General features: G+C 47.5%; 2 protein-coding genes across 2 annotated transcripts in view; one reads left to right on the top strand and one right to left on the bottom strand.

Moving 5' to 3' along the window:
* Window positions 1-6,094, top strand: part of PPM1E (protein phosphatase, Mg2+/Mn2+ dependent 1E) — a 29,114-nt gene extending 23,020 nt beyond the window's left edge. Inside the window, exons 6-7 of the mRNA XM_017730978.1 lie at window positions 658-751; window positions 1,019-6,094. Coding sequence (XP_017586467.1) covers window positions 658-751; window positions 1,019-2,082 — 1,158 coding nt within the window. The 3' untranslated portion in view covers window positions 2,083-6,094. The remainder of the gene's footprint in view (window positions 1-657; window positions 752-1,018) is intronic.
* Window positions 6,095-6,912: 818 nt separating this feature from the next.
* TRIM37 (tripartite motif containing 37) overlaps window positions 6,913-18,369 on the bottom strand; it is a 19,964-nt gene continuing 8,507 nt past the window's right edge. The window contains exons 11-24 of the mRNA XM_017730977.1: window positions 18,158-18,234; window positions 17,572-17,751; window positions 16,928-17,042; window positions 16,594-16,806; window positions 16,072-16,208; window positions 15,280-15,377; window positions 14,116-14,316; window positions 12,177-12,488; window positions 11,430-11,558; window positions 10,764-10,947; window positions 9,989-10,107; window positions 8,396-8,548; window positions 7,779-7,857; window positions 6,913-7,482 (exon numbers count right to left, since the gene is read on the bottom strand). Of these exons, the coding sequence (XP_017586466.1) occupies window positions 7,479-7,482; window positions 7,779-7,857; window positions 8,396-8,548; window positions 9,989-10,107; window positions 10,764-10,947; window positions 11,430-11,558; window positions 12,177-12,488; window positions 14,116-14,316; window positions 15,280-15,377; window positions 16,072-16,208; window positions 16,594-16,806; window positions 16,928-17,042; window positions 17,572-17,751; window positions 18,158-18,234 (2,001 nt within the window). The 3' untranslated portion in view covers window positions 6,913-7,478. The remainder of the gene's footprint in view (window positions 7,483-7,778; window positions 7,858-8,395; window positions 8,549-9,988; window positions 10,108-10,763; window positions 10,948-11,429; window positions 11,559-12,176; window positions 12,489-14,115; window positions 14,317-15,279; window positions 15,378-16,071; window positions 16,209-16,593; window positions 16,807-16,927; window positions 17,043-17,571; window positions 17,752-18,157; window positions 18,235-18,369) is intronic.

The raw sequence follows: 18,369 nt of genomic DNA, 5'->3' as shown, positions 1-18,369 counted from the left end.
AGGGGCAGGAGGCAGCCAGAGCAGTCCCAGCAGTGCCCAGCTCCTGGCAGGTGGGTCCCATGCAGGGATGTCATGGGGAAAATTCGTGCTCAGCCAGGTTGGCTCCAAGGGGCTGTTATTGAGCAGTCGTAGCCGTAGGGATAGCACTGCCTGTTCCTCCCTGGGAATAGGCTCTGTGCTGCAGTTTCAACATGTTCTGTCCCTGAGTTAAGTAAGAAAATGCTTTGAAATGGAAATGTATTTTTTCCAGAGTCTGCGCTGTGGAACCACCGGGGTGGTGACTTTCATCCGAGGGAATATGCTGCATGTGGCTTGGCTTGGGGACTCCCAGGTCATGCTCGTGAGGAGAGGCCAAGCTGTGGAACTGATGAAACCTCACAAACCAGATCGAGAGGTGAGAATGGCCTGCCTAAACACTCCTGGGCAGTGACACCACAGGTACCAGCTTTGGGGGAGTGCTGCCATGCCAGGATCTCTTGGAGCAGCAGTGTGTGTTCCACTTAGCCTGCTTTGTTTGGATCTGTAAATCCAAACAATGCAAATCCTTTGTCTCATGGGGCCTGCTGTGTCTGTGAAAAACCAAGTACTTACAGGAGAGTTGAGTGTGTGATGCAGCTCTAACTGCTCTGTCCAAACCTCTCTTGTGTTGCTGTTCAGGATGAGAAGAAGCGCATCGAGGCCCTGGGTGGCTGCGTGGTCTGGTTTGGAGCCTGGAGGGTGAACGGGAGCCTCTCTGTCTCCAGAGCTATTGGTGAGTGGGCTTCCATTCCTTTTTGAGACTTTCTTTGCTTTTTAACTATAAAATTTTTATTTTCTAGTCATCAAAATTTGAAATACAGCTGAAGATAGACCTATGAGCAATAACCTCAATTTTTCCCCCTACAGTCTAAGGGAATAATTCCCACATAATTGCTTTAACTTGGGGTAAGAGTCATTGGCTCCACACTGAGTTAATAAAGGGCTGATGGAAGCTGTGGCTGCAAACCCACAGTTGTGTTTCTCTGCTGCTTTTCCACAGGGGATGCTGAGCACAAGCCATACATCTGTGGGGACGCAGACTCTGCCTCCACGGTGCTGGATGGCTCTGAAGACTACCTCATTCTGGCCTGCGACGGCTTCTATGACACAGTCAACCCCGATGAGGCAGTCAAAGTGGTGGCTGACCATCTGAAGGAGAATAATGGTGACAGCAGCATGGTAGCACATAAATTGGTGGCATCTGCTCGGGATGCCGGCTCCAGCGACAACATCACCGTCATTGTGGTGTTTCTCAGGGACATGAACGCGGCGGTCGCGGTCAGCGAGGAGTCGGACTGGACAGAGAACTCTTTCCAAGGTGGGCAAGAAGACAATGGGGAAGACAAGGAGAACCATGGAGACTGCAAACGGCCGTGGCCCCAGCACCAGTGCTCAGCACCTGCAGATTTAGGCTATGAAGGACGAGTGGATTCCTTCACCGACAGAACTAGCTTAAGCATAGGGTCCAGCGTTAACCCCTTGGATGATCAAGGCTATTTAGACCTGACAAAAACAGAAACTAGTACACCTCAGAGTGCCAAATGTCTGCCACCAGTCCAAGTGTTTAGTCCTGGCATACCAAAGAGTGCGGATTCGATCAGCAGCTCCCCGGTGAAGAGCGAGTCCCCGGAGCTCAGCGCGTCCTCGGGCTGCGGACAGAGCGATCCCAGGGAGGACGAGGCCCCTCTGAGCTCGGGTGCTGCAGGGCAGGGCATCTACAGGGTCAGGGGTTTATCCCCCGTCTTCTTTGGGCTGGAAGATGAACTGTTCAAATCCTTGGGAAAACGAGCTGCGTTCCCTCACTTCCGGCTCTGCAACGGGAAGAGGCGGCGAGGAGCCAGGCTCAAACCAAAGTTTCACACGCCGCTCTCGGCTCACGAGCCTTCCCAGGGAGAAGGATCCAGCCTGGCCTTCCCTGCCCGGGGCCGCAGGAGCAGGAGGGCGTTGGCCCGACCCTCGCCGTGGCGGAGGCCGCCCAGCCACGACTCTTACAGCGAGTGTTTGATGCGAAGACAAAGTCGTTGTATACCAGACCCACACCTTCATCAATGCTGTAAAATGTAACCACCCCCTCGTGTTCCCCTGTCAGACTCCCAAAGTAGACATTCCCAAAATAAAACTGGCATCATCAGAAAGCGAAAAAAAAGAGGTGGGCATTTCCGAACTGTACTCCAGTCCCCTGCCAAGCTCAACCCCTGTGTAAATAGATCTAGGAATTAACCAATGTAGTTGTTTCAATTTTTAATAAAGTTTGGTGGTGGTGCCACCCCGAGCAATGCCGCAGCCGCCCGACCACCCGCACACACGAGTGTCCAGCCACATCCAGCAGGGAGAGCCCAGCAGCCGCTGCACGTGGACAGACAACGCCAGGGCACGGCCCCTAAACACGCAGAAGGTTGCACCTGCCTGAGAAATGTCTGTGGAGCAATACTCAAAGAACGATCTGGGTTAGAACTGCCAAATTTTTTTAGAGCGGGGGGAAGTTTCCATAGAGTCGAGGTGTGGGGTTTTTCGGTTTTTTGTTTTTCTTTTTGTGTTCTGCTTTCTGTTTATTCCAGGTGAGCGTTAAGATGAATTAGAAAATTGCATCCACTTTTGCAGGTAGATGACTAAAAGCCATACAGGGTTTACCAGGTACCTTAGGAATGGACACACTAAGCTCCTGCTGCTCTGGTCTCAGACTCCCATCGAGGTACAGACTCATAATTTACCTTTTTTTTTTTTTTCATGTAATATAAAATGCGGAGTATGAAGAAAATTTTTCTTGCAGTTTAAAAAAAAAAATTAATTCCTATGGCTGGAGGTGCAGTGTAGGGAATTTCTTTTCTTTCTGGTGCTTTTAGTGGCATTTTTCTCATTTCTCAGTTTAGGAAATTGTTCTCAATGAGTTGAACATGATTGTGCTTAATGCTTTGAGCCAACCTCTTCCCACCTTAACTTCATCTCAGGTCTTAAGAGAACCCAACCCGTGGAGGTGTCCAGTCCCACCCTCTGTCCCTGCACCCGTCCCAGCAGAGATCAGGAGCTGTTGGATGAGCTGTGTGGTTCTGGTGAGGATTCCCAGGTGGCAAAGGCAGCATTTCACATCCAATGGCAGCAGGAAGGATGCAGCACCACGGCTGCCATGGGGTGTGTTCGGGGTGTGTAGGGATGGATGCTGAAGCAATCCAAAGAGGATGGAAAGGCCGAGGATGCAGCAGAGCAGGGGCTGCGCTGGGCCTTCAGCGGAGAGGGTGGAATTCCCTGCCCGGGCAGGGCTCTGCTCTGGCTCCCCCGGGTCCAGGAGGGCCAGGGAGGAACTCAGCTGCCCTTCTTTGCATAAGCAGCGGCCACCAGCCCCTCCCCGCTCCCGAGGGGAGGGCACAACCTCAGGGGAGCCGCTAATTGGGACATAAATAAAGAGCCCGATTCCCATCAGCTCCACTAAGTCCAGATCCTGTTACTACCCTTTGTCACAGGGATGCATTGGGAGGAGTATGAATAAAGTAAGTCTTCATAGGCACTTAGTGAACAATTCATATCATTTTAGCAGTAACAATAGCAGTATTAGTGTTTAGCTAGAATTTGCAAAGTATTTTAATATTAAGTAGTCAAGAAAATTATTCTACAGGACGAGATGGCGAGGCTTGAATTCTGCCAATTTCCGCTGCTTCTCTCTTTGATGCACTATTTTAAAAGCAATCTGATGAACAGCAAAAGGCTTTGTGAGCAACCAGGAGTTGGAGTGTGGCTTTAGATTCCTTTGATCTTTTTCAGACTTTGTTTTAATCTTACGGGATCATTGGCTCTTATCTGCCATCTTATTCTGCCTTAGCTGTTGTCAACGTTCTCTTTAGCTGCAGCTTCTGTTCCAAGTCAGATTTACCGAGGAAATTTGAGAAACCATGAAATGGTAAAATATGCAACCCTGGGGCATCTCTGTGGTGCCTTTGTTTTAAATTATTCACAGTAATAATGACTCATTGAAAGTCCATCTTTAGCTGACTGTCGTATTCCGGAGAGAAAGGTGGTGTAAGTGCAATTCTTGACGTGAGTAAATTAGAATGCAAACCCGTCACGGATGATAAAACTTCTTCCCAGTCTGCAGGAGCAGTTGAAGAGCACTGGACTGCATGTGTGCTGTTTTGGGAAGGATCTAGCTTTTTTAGGTGTGGATTCATAAATGGTAATTCTGCGACTCATCCCATTTATCTTGCTAGGAGAAAAAAAATCCACCATCGTAGTTGCAGTGTGGTCAGGTAAAACCATTGTATAGATAGAGCAAGTGTTCATTTCTTCACTAACTGCATATTTATAGAGTAGATAGGAACCATTTGTAAGGTAAGTCCTTTAAAGTTCTATAATATTAAAAGTAGTGGTTATTGGTCTGATTATGCTGCTCTTGATTCTACACACTAGACAAAAAGCAGTGCTTGTGAAATGCAGTGTTTTCTCTTAATGCCACTGGTGATAGGAAGTAGTTCCTTCAGTTCAAACTCCTGTGCCCTTATCTGCTGCTTGCTGACGTAAGCAATAATCCCTCTCTAACGGTATCTAAGTGTTCTGTATCTCGTACCTTGATCGTCTATCTGGTGACAGTGTAAAATATTAGGCTAATAGAGAAGTATCTCATTGTATTTATTAACTGTTGATACTGAGATTCAGTCTGTGACCTGTGTTTTGTATTTTTATCGTGTATCTTAGTGGTGGTGAAAATTTGTACAACGAATCTTTCCAATAAAGAGCTGAAGTATCCCTTTTCCGCGTTCACACAACCCCGCATCCCTCTCGGTCGACGCGGTGACCGTGGTTGCAGAACCAGGAGGTAGCAGTGACAACATGACTTTATTTTTGTTCTGTTTCAGTTGTGGTGGTTTTGAGGAAGGGGCTCAGGGCTGGTTTGCCTGGAGCTGCTCAAAACTCGCTCGGAAGCTCTTCACTGTGAGCACCGCGGGGCTCCCGTGCGGGAGGGGCCGCTGTGCTGTCCCAGCTCTGAGGAATGTGTGCGGTGCAGAGAGCAGAATAGCACCAGAGCAGGGAGCTCTTAACCCATTCCATTTGCACTAGAGGTGGGTGGAAACGCACGTGTGGAACTTTTCTTTACCTAGAAGTGCCATCCATTGTCCTTGCGAGTGAGAACCGTTCCGTAGCTGAGCTGTTGGGTTCGGTGGCGCCGCGGCGCCGAAGGACAATGGCCAAGCAGACTTTAACTTACACCACGTTGCTGGTGGTGCAGCATCCTAGAAACTCCGCCTGTTTTCGGAGCACTGTGTGTCAGTTGTCCCATGGGCAGATGAGGCACAACGAGTTGTGTGCATAGACATGGCTGCTGTAGTTCAGGTCCACTCTCTCCTCACCAAATCCTCCCGACCCCAAGATTCTGCAGGAATAAAGCAAAATGAGAAAGATTGGTCTAAATTAGGGGCTGTTTTAGCACAATTTCGTCACTCAGCACTTAGTCACATAAACAAAGCCATCCAAGGGGATACTGCAGCTTTGTTCATGTCTGTAATTTAGGGCAATCTTTCTTTAATTCACATCCTCTTTGCAACAGGAACAAAACTTTCTACCCTTGTATCATGTGCAATAATAAGGAAGCATTAACACGACTTCTGATTCCAATGTCCGTGCCCCGCTCCAGCCCTGGCACCCCAGCCATGGCACTGCCCTTGCCAGCGTTAAAGCTAAAGAAAAACAACCCCCACCTGTCAGGGTCTCATACAACCCTTGTCGTGTCCGCTTTTTCCTCTCCTTCCCTCTGGAAGACACCTCGGGACGAAACCAGGGGAGGTGGCTGAGCTCACCCCGAGTGCTGCTGCTCGTGGCCAGCCAGGCGCGTCTCAGCTCCTGGGTGCTCCTGCTGACCTTTCTGTAGTACCTTGTTCATGAAACATGTTCTTTATCAAGTGAATAAATTCAAGCTGAATCATGTACCAGTGTTGGGACTTTTCCATTTGCAATCTTGTTCTACAGTTCACCCGCGAGTTTAGTTCTAACCATGTATTAGTCATCCATATTTTATTTATGAAAGCTGTTTATACAGGAAAAACTGTTGGAGTTTTACCAATATCTTAATAAAACAGTAATTTAAACCATACTCCAGATAGCCTGGTTATTTAAGAGCTAACAAAGGCAGCGAGCAGCTGTGCCTTTACTGTGCTGAAAGGGGGTTTCCGTTGTGGGATATGGACGTGGAATTACTCTGTTGAGCTCTGGCTTCCATGTGGTTGCCCAGGACCCAGTGTGGCCCAGCTCTGCTGTTTCACAGCCCAAAAGGGAGGGGCTGTTACAGCATAGCCCAAGGAGATCAATGTCTTCAAGCCTCTTTTCACCCCTGTTCTTCACAAACCAACTCTAAAGAAGTTGTCCATAAGGTGAGCAAATCAACAGCTCCCCCCTTGCCCCTCCAACAGCTGGACACGGCCCCGAGTGCAGCCCCTGTGCCTCAGCAGTCATTTCCTTCAGCTTGGGCCTCTCATTGAGAGTAAAGCAGCTGCAAGTGCTGAAGAGGCAGAGCGCCATGATTAACCTAATTAAGCTGTGTGCAGTAATCACCACACAGCCCCAAACACGCACAAGGCACCTCCAGGGTGTGGGGCCTGGCCCTGGCCCCCAGCAGGCTCAGCACTGGAACAGGCTCTGCTTCCTCTGCCGCTGAGAAACATAAATCAACTTTGGGGAAAAACTCCGCATCCTTCTCAATTCCTGTTTGAATCGAGATTTAAGCATTTCCTCTGGCTTCTACAAACGGAATCCCAGAGGGGGTTTAAGTGCTTCTCACTGAATAATTAAGGAAAAAAGTGACAGGTGGATGGCAGGAAAAAGTCCCTCCATGAGCAGCCAGGCAGTGCAGCAAGTGGAGCTGACCCTGACAGCCTCCACCCTTTTACTTATCCACACACAAACACCTAAGACTGAAGATTTCAACATTCATTTTATTAACAAAGTGCAAACAGTTTTAAACTAGGAGTTGTAGAGCACATTCACACGGACACAGGGCACAGGCAGCCACACGAGGACAACACCGGGCTCATGCTTTGTCACTAACCAGGCATCAGCTCCCAGAGGAGCTTCACAAGGATTTCAGCAGCTCAAAATGCAACGAACAAAGAGTTTGGCAATGGCTGTGGTTGGTCCACGTCACCAACTGGGGAAAACAACTGGAGTGGTGGCTGTTTTCCCCCAGCATTCCCAAGGACAGTCACACACTCATTCCAGCAGCACAGCAGGACACTCATGCCCCCCCCCGGGGACGGGGCTCAGCACCTTCCCCACCACTCCTCAGAGCAGCTGAGGCTGGTGGAGCACGAGTGCACCCTTCAGTGCTGGGCCTGCAAAGGTCGTTGTGCCCCAGGACAGGGTTAAGACAATGGCAGAAGAACCAGGCAGCCAGGGACAGCGGCCTCGGGCTCAGCTCCAGGGAATGCACAGCCCTCTCCCCAGGGATGCAGCCGTGGGTCTTCAGGCCTCAAGCCCATGCTCTACCTGCTCCAAACAAAGTCAGTTTGAACTGAAAACGCTCCTGCTGGAGCAGTTTTAAGGCTTCAAACACAATCTTACGAGTTAAAATTTTATGCCAGCTACTTCAACCCACTCAGTTTTGTACTGATTATGGAAGTGTTCAGAGCTCAACCCTCCCTCCCTCCTCCCAGACTGCCTCAGAGCCGGAGGGAGCTCAGGATCCTGACACAGGATGAGCAGTGGCTCCGTGGCTGCAGCTCCTGGAGCAGCACAGGGAAGGTGCAGCCCCAGGGCTGGCCAAGGAGAACCTTCCCAGTTACCTGGTGCTGTCCTCTCCAGGAACAAAGCTGGGATCGTCAGAATTGGCTTGATCCCCATCTGGTAACACCGAGGAGTGCTCTGAGGGTGAAAACAACACCAGAAAAACCCAGTCACCCTCACCAGTTAGCACTGGAACAGCCAGGGAATGCTCCCTCCCCTCACTCAGGCCAACACTTCACCCCCATGGCCTCACGGCTTTGATCCATTGGACTGGAAGTGAAAGCTTAACCAGAGGACTTTCTGAAGCTCCTCTGAACTGCTGGAAGCACATTCCTGCCAATTAAGATGCAAATCCATGTCTAAGGCAGTGGTTACCTCCCTGGAATTAGCCTACTTAGAGTGCCAATCCTGGCATACAGGGAGTTCCAACTGGGAACTGGAGCTATGGGTTTTCCAACCCTTCCCAGGAGACTCACCTAAACTGACTTCTCAAGGCTAGCAAGTGTTTCCCTCTCCTGTTTTGAGCTGTTTTAATTGGGATCCCAAGAGAAGAGTTCCAAATCTTACTGGCAGTTTCTTGAGCTTGAACACCTCCACAGCCCCTCCCAGGGATCTGTACCCAAGGAGCTCTGGGAAGACTGGGAATGTTTGGGAAGAGAGGCTCTATCAGCTCTACCTTCGCTGGGGGGCTGGACAGAGAAGGCCTGGTTGAACACCTCTGAGGGAGAGGTGGCATCTTCCTGCTCCTCGTTTTCCGTGTCACATTCGATGTCGCTGTCACTGCTCATCCCTGGCAGGAGGTGAAGGACGTGCTTCTGACACACCCCAGCTGCAAGAGAAACCAGAGGCACCCAGGGCAAAATGAGGCAGCAGGATCTGCACAGCTGAAACGTCTGACTTTGTCCCATGGAAGAGTTCCTGCCAGCTCTTGGGATTTGATATCAGGAGAACTGAGGGAAGGAGCACTTTCCAAGCACTCAGGGGTCTGGCAGAGCACTGGGTACCAGCCCTGAACACAACTGGATTTGTCCTGTATGCCACCAGCTGAGCTGCTCAGTCTACTCAGCAACTGGGACAGACAATAAAAGTTGCTTTTCTAGGAGCTAAAAGGCAGCACAACCTGGGGGGTAGATGGACCTACCAGAGCCTTCAAGCAGCAATAGTGTATTTGAGTCTCACACAACAAATTTCCCCTCCAAAGCAGAACCAGAGCTGTTGGTGTCTCCAGGTGGTGACCCTGGGTGGGCACTGGGCAGCCAGAACTCTCCATGGACAACACAGGGTCTGCTTGGCTCAGCCTCTTAAGAGCTGATACTCATTGCTAAGAAAAAGCAAAGTGAGGGGCCAACTCTACTGTAGTTTTTCCTCTGAAGGGAAAAAAATTGTAATATTTGCTTCCTGGGGTTTTTAACAATGAAGTATTTCAGTTTCTAAAGCGTTTTCCTATTGGGCTCCCTGCTCTGAGAGCAGAACTGCAGGAGCACATCATGATCACGCTGCAGTGACTAAGAGCAGAAATTCAGTTTTGTCACTGAGAGACCTTCTGTAAATGCCAACTCCCACACAATATTGCACACTGCAGCTCGAGATGGATGCTGGCACCTTAATATAGGCTTTGCGCTACAATCCAGTCATTGAAATTCAAATTAGTGCAGGGGTGGAAGGCAGGAGAGTTTTAGCAAGATAAGAAAAACTCTGTGTGGACTTTCAGAAGGAAAAAAAAAAAAAAAAAAAAAGCAGTGTTATTTTTTTCCAGCATGGAAAGGATGCAGGAAGGGAGGAGGAAAACTTTCCTTCAAGTCTCTAAGGAAACTGGATTATGTACAACACCCAGCATGAATGAGGTGCTGGAGAGGCTCTCGTGTGGCTGTGGAGAAAGTTACCACGGGGGGTTGTCCCTGAAGGCAGCAGAATTACAAGCCAAGGTCACTGACTGCTATTTTAATTAGGTAAGAAATTCTTCTCAAGGCCACTCCACTGAACAGCAAAGCAGAGACCTGGAGCTGTCTCAAGGTACAAAAAGCAGCTGCCTGTCCAGAGAGTGATGGCCCCACGTGACAGCCCCGATCCTGCCCCGACAGCAGCCACACCGAGCTCTTCTCTCCTCACTCAGATTTATTGCTCCAGCTGCCAAATTACAGCAAAGTTCAGCAGCCATGGAAGCAGCTTTTGGGGGTGGTTTTCTCTCGTTCTTTCCCGCTCCAGAGGCGGAGCAGCAGCGCCCGGAGCGCGGCCACGCTGCACCTGCCCCCCACAACGTCCAATTTACCTTCCTCTGGTCCTGCAGAGGCACCTTCAGAGCCCATCCCCTGCAGCTCCCCGGGCTCAGAGCTGCTCTCCAGGCCACCAGACTGGGCTCCTTCCATCCGACATCCCTTGGAGTTTGAACTTGGGGAGAAATACAAAACCCCACGTTAGAAATTCAGCCTTAACTCAGTGGTGGAAACAAAGCCTTTTAGCACCACATTGAGTTTTACTCCTTATTTAAGTCTCCTACACACCCACTTAAACTTCCAGCTTTTTTTTTTTAGCATTTTAATATTTCTAAATCAATCGAAAAACCTTGAAAAGTTTGAATATTTTCCCAAAAAAGGTGACTCTACTTATTTAGAAAGAATAACCTGAAAACTCCATTGCTCTTTGCTTAGCTGGCCAACAGAGAATTATCATGAAACAGCTGAAAAATCGAGTTAAGAGCAAAAAGCATCATCTTAAATGAGGAAATCAAAAGTGATTAAATTTCAGTTAGAGGGTAAGTGGGAAAACAGACCTGGACTGCCTTTCAATTCCAAGTGTCAAACTCCAGCCAGAGCTGATCAAAAAAAGAGAAAAATGGAAAAAAAAAAGGAAAAAGGAAAAAAGACAACTTGTAACCTAGTTATAAACCCAAAAATTGCTGTCCAGAGGGAACAGCATCAACCAAGTAAACTTCAAAGTAATTTTTCTTTCATGCTGCAAGCACCTGGTTTTAGGAGATTGTGGCATTTTTGTAGACCAAGGGAAGGTGGGGGAGGAGATAAGAGGAAAAATGAAGAAACCCTTACCCCAGAGCACCAACTTTTCTGTTCTTCTCTACAGCAGCCAAGCCATTCAAGCCAGAAGCTCCCAGCTCAGAATCTGATCCCTCACAGGGTCTCTCCTCCTGCTTTGGCAGCGCCTCGGCAGCCCCGGGGCCAGCCAGGGCCCGAGCGTGGGGCCGAGCACTCAGCTTGGAGCTCCCCAGGCCTCCTGAGCAGAGAGAGCACAAATGTGACCCACATGACCCTCCCCTCCTTCCCTAAGTGCTGGAGAGAGGCAAAATTCCAATTTCTGTGGTAGAGGTTTTCTTGTGCTTGCACTAAGGGAAGGGCATCGTGCAACTCAGGAGCAGCACTACCATAAAATTCTTACTGGAGTTTCCTTGAGTTCCCTCTAAGCTAAATCACAATTTAAACCTGGCTCAGTGCTGTTTGATCCGGGATTTTCACTGTCAAGTTCACTCCTGAAGTATTTGCTGAGACACCAGAACATAACACATCTATTTATGTTCTGGTAAGTGAATGTGAGGTGCTGCCTCCCAGCTCAGCTATCAAAGGTACAGTAACACTCCGTGGGAGAAAGGATCCGTGCAAGTTTAAGGGAAACTCCAGCTGCCAAATAAAAGACTCCTTGAAAAGCTTTAGTACAAGAGATGCCAATTCCATCCCACCCAGGTGACAGTGCCCAGGTACCCTCAGCAGGGTGGCTGTCCCCCTTCAGGCGCAGGTTCCCGTCCCCGCTGTCCATGGCTCTCCTCAGGGACAGGCTCCCGGCTGCTCCTGAGCGAAGGGGCTTGCCTGAGGTGCTTTTCTTACTGGCAGCTGCAAAAAAAGTGTAAAGATGTGACAAGTGTTCACTCAAAGCACTGCTGGACCCTGGCCTTATGCTTGTTGTAAGTGAAGCTCCACATTATTCTCATTTTTCATTAACTCCCACTCCTGCACAGATCCTGCCACACCTTCCTGTCAAAGGCCTGGCCTGGAGGGAAGCCTGGCCAAGACTGCACAAGTCATGTTCACCTGCCTTGCACTGAAACATCCTTCAGAAAGCTTCCTTCAGCCAGCATGAGATTATAAAGGATAGACAAACCTAAATCCTGGCTTACTTGTATTTTAGATTCCAGCAAGTCTGGACTGTTTTAATTTGTTCCCTGCAACAGCCTCAAGTTCCCAGATGGGCCTGATGCAGAGCAGTCAAGGGAGTGACCAGCTCAGACCAGTCAGAGCCTGGGTTAAACCTCAGAACATTGTCACTGCATCAGGTTTGGCAGTGGCTGTGGGGTGAAGTTTTGGTGTTTTACAGAGAAGGGCTGAAATCAGTTTCAGCAACTCAATGGCAGAGCAGGTTTACATTTCTGATCTCCAGCTGAACCCAAGTTTGAAGAACTGCTGGGGACATGAACCACCTGTAAAGATGATTTAAATCCTCCATGCACTTACAATTCCTTATGTAACAGCTGGTGACTGAAGACTTGGTCAGGAGCTCCATCCCTATTTCCTGCAGTTTGCTGCAGCTGTCAGTGCCACAGGCAGCCAGGGCCCCCTGCTCGATGGAGAAGAAGCTGGGCTGTCCCTCCCCTGAGCCAGCATTGCTGCTCCTCACTTCAGACAGCTGGTTCTTCACATCAGACATTTTGCTTCGAACTTCAGCCATCTGGGTTTTGAGTCTTTTCAGCATCTTCAGATCGGGGGGCACCCTCCACATGGCCTGGTGCCTCCGCTGGTCTCGATCCTTCAGGGAATAGGACGAGGCTTTGCCAAAGGAAAAGGCAGAGAACACAGCAGGTAAGGAAAACTATTCTCAAATAAACGTGGAGAGCTAAGAATTGTACCTTTTGTCCTGCTATAAAAGCGAGGGACACACATTCTGTCCTGGCACAGCACCACACTGAGGCTGCAAGCACTGCCAAGCTGCTGGGACAGCAGGGCTTGTTCCCTGTCGTGGAAGAAGGTTCCCAGTCCTGCTCACTGGGAGAAGCCAGGCTCCCAGTACTGCTGCAGGAATTCTGGTGACACCTGAGCTACCACCTTGCCAGCCAGGCTGCCAGGTCATCTCAAATTTTTATAAAACTTGTTGACTGTGTCTAGAAGATTCTCAGACCACCAACATCTCATAACACAGAGAACTCAAAGAAATCTGAAAATAGGGAAGGAGTTCTCTTAATTACCTCACAGCAGAAGATCAGGTTGAGCAGCTAATACCTGAATAAGCCTCTGTGTTGCTCAGCTGGAATTAGATCAACCTGGATCTATCTGGAGTGTTATAAATTCTGGTTTTCACTGCAAATTCAGCTGTTCCAAACTCTAAAGTCAAGTGGCTCTTAGAAACCTTCACCTCAGGAGGTGAGGTCTGGCAAACTCCAAATGGAACAGCAGCTTTGTCTTTACTGACCAACTTCAGTAAGCTCTGGGAACAGTCAAATCCCAAGGGAAGCTCCACAAACCAGGTGATTTTGGCTGTGTGTTCAGTAGCTAAAGATTCACACAACTCAGCACAACAGGAGAGCTTCACCTGCTTGAGTGGCACAGCACAAAGTGCAGTGCCCTCTCCTGAGCTCCTTTTGTCCAGGGCTTTTTCCAAAAGCAAAACAGAACTGGGACTCACAGTTCATGTGCTGCTCCCTTTTTTTTTTTTTTGTACTTCTGGAAGTGACTTCCACTTTTGGAAATATGGATTACACTCACTGAAAATTCATGACTGTTTATGTAACAACATTTAAAAAGCTAATGACAAAGGAACAAAGAGTTGGAGTTAAATTCAGTACCACCAATGGCATTGTGGCAGCAAACCCAAGCATCGCTTGGAGCAAAGGGACAATTATTTCTCTTTTGTTCTACAAAGTCACCAAATGGTTGTGAGCCAGCAGCTCAAATAAGTGTCAATCATGACCAAATCCAATCAAACCTCAATAATACATTTAATTTCTCACTACCAGAGGAACAAGCAACCTCCAGGAAGAGCCAGGGGTGCCAGGACTGCCAGCTCTGCTGCTGCTGCACATGGAGTTAATTGCTGTTTTCGGGTCAAGAGTCCCAACTGAACCACAAATATTCCTCAATTATTTAAATACCATCACTATTTTTGGCTTCTAACATTTTGATCCATTTTCTTTTTTTTCTTTTCCAGCCTTACAATCAGTCATATTTTTCTAGTTCTAATGGCCTCTAAATTCCAGGATTTATTTTGTTGGTTTGCACCGTGCTCCAAGTACTTCCAGCCACTCCAGCTGTATGCAGGGAGAGGTGAAGCTGCTGCCTCAGCACAGAATTGTGTTTTGTGTTGGCTTCCAGTGCCAACCCCTTCCAGGAAAGGGGCTTTTCAGTCATCCCACAGCATTTCCAGGCTGGAATTAAACCATCAGATGCATGGTGTAGTTACCTCTGTTCTGCAGAAGAGAGGCAGGAGGACGTGGCTGAAGGCCCCAAAGGTTTTCCATGCCATTTCTGTCTTTTAGGTCCAACAAGTGGATTAAAATTAAGGGATCTATATCCAGCAGACTGCTGCTGGCTGTGGAGCCCAGGGCGCTGGCTCCCCGCCGCGAGGGTTTCCCACTGGCACTGCTGTAGCTGTGGCTGGTGCCTGACCAGGAGAGACACAAAGGTGGCATGTGTGGGACACAGGCACGCATTATTCCCTGGGAAAAATAAAAAGACTTACACAAGCAGATTAGGAATGAAAGCATCCCATGAAACTTAAGGAGACACCGGTATTTCATGGATTTCTGGGTGCTGAAAGCAATCAGATATGCTTCTAATTGAAGAGTAAAATAAAAACAACTGGAAAGGAGGAAGTGCTCCACTTCCTACCTTTTATAAAAATCTCTTCATAAACAGATTTGTTAACAGATCAAGACAAAGATTAGACTTACTCTAAAGGAGTAAGGAGACAAACATGTCTGTCTCTGAACTTCAGAACTTTCAAATAGGGAGTTCTGTCGTTCAAGCACCAACAGACTTGTACAGCAGCACAAATACCAATTCCAGAGAATGCCGCTTCTGGCATCTTTGTCCTAAATTCCATAATATATCTCTGTGTTCCATATAGATATGTTTCTTTCAGAATCTTATGGCTAATTTGGGCTGTGATCATCTCTAGGCTGCAAAAAATCCCAGAACACCTTTCTGTGTTGCATTTAAAATGTATTTCTGCTTGACTTGTGAGGATTCTTTACCTTATTCCCTCCAGATTCTTTGGGTTTTGCAGTGCACTAAGCCCCAAGTGAATGTGTCACCCACTCAGAGGTCACACAGACATCAGTAAAAATTCCTTCTCAGGAATTTCAGAGACACAAAGCTGCCCTCCAAACTTTGACATCATTTTTAAACCAGCACCTTCAGATGATTCCCCCCCCGCTTTTTTTTTTATTGAACCAATGAAGTGTTTCTGCTACACTGCAATAATCAGTACAAACCACATGATGCAGCAGTTCCCAAAATAGAACTGCCTGCAGAACACGCAGCTTGGAGTCGCTTCCAAGAGGAGCAGGGGAAGGAATCCAGCAGCGTTCCGCTTTTATGGGAATTCTGGAGTCGTTTTTCATACCTGATGCTCCAGGAGTAGCAGCAGCTGCTGCATCCTCCATGAGATCTCCATCTTCCAGCTCCATAGTACTGCTGTACTCCACATCATTCTCTCCAGACCTTCGGGGATGATCAGGGTGGGAAAAGGAGAATACAACTGTTAGCTTTCCTCAGATCTTGTTAAATGTTATGGCACAAAAAAACAACATAAAGTGCTGTAAATTGTATTTCCTGCGTTCCAAGCTACCCAAACTGAACAAATGAAGTGTAGTAATTAAATGACTGACTCATTAACCAAGAGGCCAGAAGTGCCATATGTACCTAGACTGCAAAATCTGATCCTGCAACTCCTGTATTTGTAAGTGTTGCAGCACATTCTCACGTTTTAATTAAGATTCCAGGATTTGACATCAGCTCTGCTCAGCCTTGAATTCCCTAATTTAAATACCTGTCCTTATCATCACTCTCCTACTACTACAACACTTCCCAATACCAGACCTCTGTTCTGTTACAGTGCTGAGACAGATTTCTTAATAGTGTTTTGGGAAAGAACCTTCACAGATTATCACTTGTCAAAGACAGAATGCAGCACTAACATAAGTAAAGAGATCAGAAAGACAGTAATTAGCTGACCAAAAATTCAATGTTTAGCACTAACTCTATCAGTTCATGTTGCTCCCAGTATAGGAACCACCTCTCAAATCACACTGGAATCCCACACACCCCAGCAAATTACTCAGTTTCCACTGGAATTGGGATGATTACCCTGGGTACAAGGCACAGGATGATCTGAAAGGCATTTAAAGTTACTTACATAGTTTCTTCATCAATATCATTTTCTTCAGTGTTACTGGTTGCTGTTGAACTTGCTGAAGAGCTGCTGCCATCAAGGTGGTTCACCTCGTCTTCACCAGCAAGATCTATATCCAGGTCACCATCTGAGAGCTCATGCTACAGGAAAAACAGGAGGTTTTTGATAAAGAAACATTCACTTGCACCTTGATGCATCCCCAAAAGCTATGAGCAGACACTCTCTGTCCCTTGTGTCACTATCACACAGCAGTGAGGGGGCTCTCAAAGCACATTAAAGGCTGGGAACAAACACAAGTCAGATTTTTCAGCTGCAACTTGGAGACTTTTTTGTGGTGGGATCTTTTAAGCTCTGTTCTGGAACATCTCTCTGGAGTCACCTCTCACAGCTTTCAAGTGTGTCAGCTCCTATTTCCATAGCAAGGATAATAAACCTCATTTACAATTCAGAAGCTCCCCTGTTTCTATTGCTGCCTTATCACAGAAAGCTACATATAAACAGAGGCAGGAAACAGAGAATTCCTACATTGAAGTCTTCCTGCTGGGTCTTCTCTTCCTCCTCTTCCTTGTTCTCCCGTGCTAATCCTGGAGCAGTGAAATTCTCCAGCAGTGCTTCAATGCTTTGTCCAGGTTTCTTTGCTCTTGTCTCTGTGCCCTCATCGTTCTGGGGACTGAGGTGAGTGTCTGGAGGGGAAACCCCTCGGGATTTCTGAGTCCGGGACAGTTCAATCGCAAGCCTCTAAAAGGTGACAAAAATAACAGAGAAGACAACAATGGAGCAGCATCACCAAATCAAGCACCTTTGTTAACTTGCAGCTACACTCTAACAGGTGATTTACATTCACAAACATCCCACTTACTTCTTTTAGGTTATTTATTTGCTGGATATAACTTGTCTGAGCTGCTTCCAGTTGAGCAATGTACCAGTGCTGATCCCGGCACTTTTGGAAGAAGGTTGGTGAGCGCACTTGGAACCTTCAAAGGAACATTCAAAAGGGGTTTTCTGAAGGAGTTTGTTTGGTTTGGGGTTTGTTTCTAAAATGTCCCTTCCTCCATCCAAAAAAGCCCTGCAGAAAAACCTTAAAACTTAAAATCTAGTGGTGAAATAAACTTAACAGACAACAGGTCCTTGTGACTCAGTGTCCTGAACACCCTGACTGTCCACAGTGAGTTCTGTAGGAGAGACTCACAGACTTCCTTTATTCCCAAAGTTCTCCAATGCTCACTACAACTGTTCCTAAAGAGAGGGAGAAAGCATTTTTTTCCTTTAATTCTGGTAGCTACAGGTCTCTAACCCTTATTAGTGCCAGGAGCAGCTACTCCTCCAAGAAAGATAACATTTCCACAACTCCCTTTGGCACATTTCCGTCTTTAAAGCTGCTGACAGTGAAATCCATTTAGAGCAAAACACATCACTAATCTTTTAAATTCAACCGGTTAATTATTCCCTATTTCAGCAGTAGATTGGTGATGATACTTTGAAAGGAGAGCAGGGAAGCCCCACCTGAGGATCACGGTGTCGTTCTGTCGGTTCAAGTAGCCCTCGTTGGCCAGCAGGTCCAGGCGGAAGAATCGGTTGTAACCCCAACATTCCCCAACTTCAAAATCAGAGGCAAACTCCCGAATGATGTTTTTGGTGGGATCATTGGTGGATTGATGGACCATTTCTACACGGTATTCATACCTGCCCAGGGGAAAGGCACAGGGATTAGGGCCAAAAGGTGTCCGAATTTCTGAGTGGGTCAGGTTTAAGAGCTGCACTTCCCTGCCCAGCTGAATGGGTGAGTCAGGCTTACAATTTTACTGAACACTTAAATAAACAAGGAAATGGAAAAGGAAAAGGAAAAGGAAAACGGAGTAGAGAACTCCAAGACCAAACTACCACACAGATACTCTTATCAGTTCTTTTGCCACCTTCTTTTTTATCTCAAGAAAGCCACTGAGTAACAACTTTAAAATATTATCTCTGTGCCTGATTCAAAGCTCAATGGACAACAGAAGTCTCACCATTCTTTTCCCAAGGGCTCTGCAGTCTCTGCAAACACTGACAGAAAAACCCCACCATCTGTCCTTACTGCAGGTTTGCTTACTTGGATGTCTCTGGCAACCCAGCAGACAGCTCCAGGAACACTGACAGGTAGTAGCCCCGAACTACTCCATTTCCATCCTTGAAATGAAATTGAGAGGTTCATTAAAAATAGAAAGGAAAAAACAGAAAAAATAAAAAAAACCAAAGCACTGATACAGAAGACTTAGAAAAGTTTAGAAAATAGCTTCAATCAACACTGGATTTGCAGCAGGA

This window comes from Corvus brachyrhynchos, unplaced genomic scaffold (genome assembly GCF_000691975.1).
Source record: "Corvus brachyrhynchos isolate BGI_N302 unplaced genomic scaffold, ASM69197v1 scaffold283, whole genome shotgun sequence".
NCBI lineage: Eukaryota > Metazoa > Chordata > Aves > Passeriformes > Corvidae > Corvus > Corvus brachyrhynchos.
This window is presented reverse-complemented; position numbering and strand designations above follow the sequence as displayed.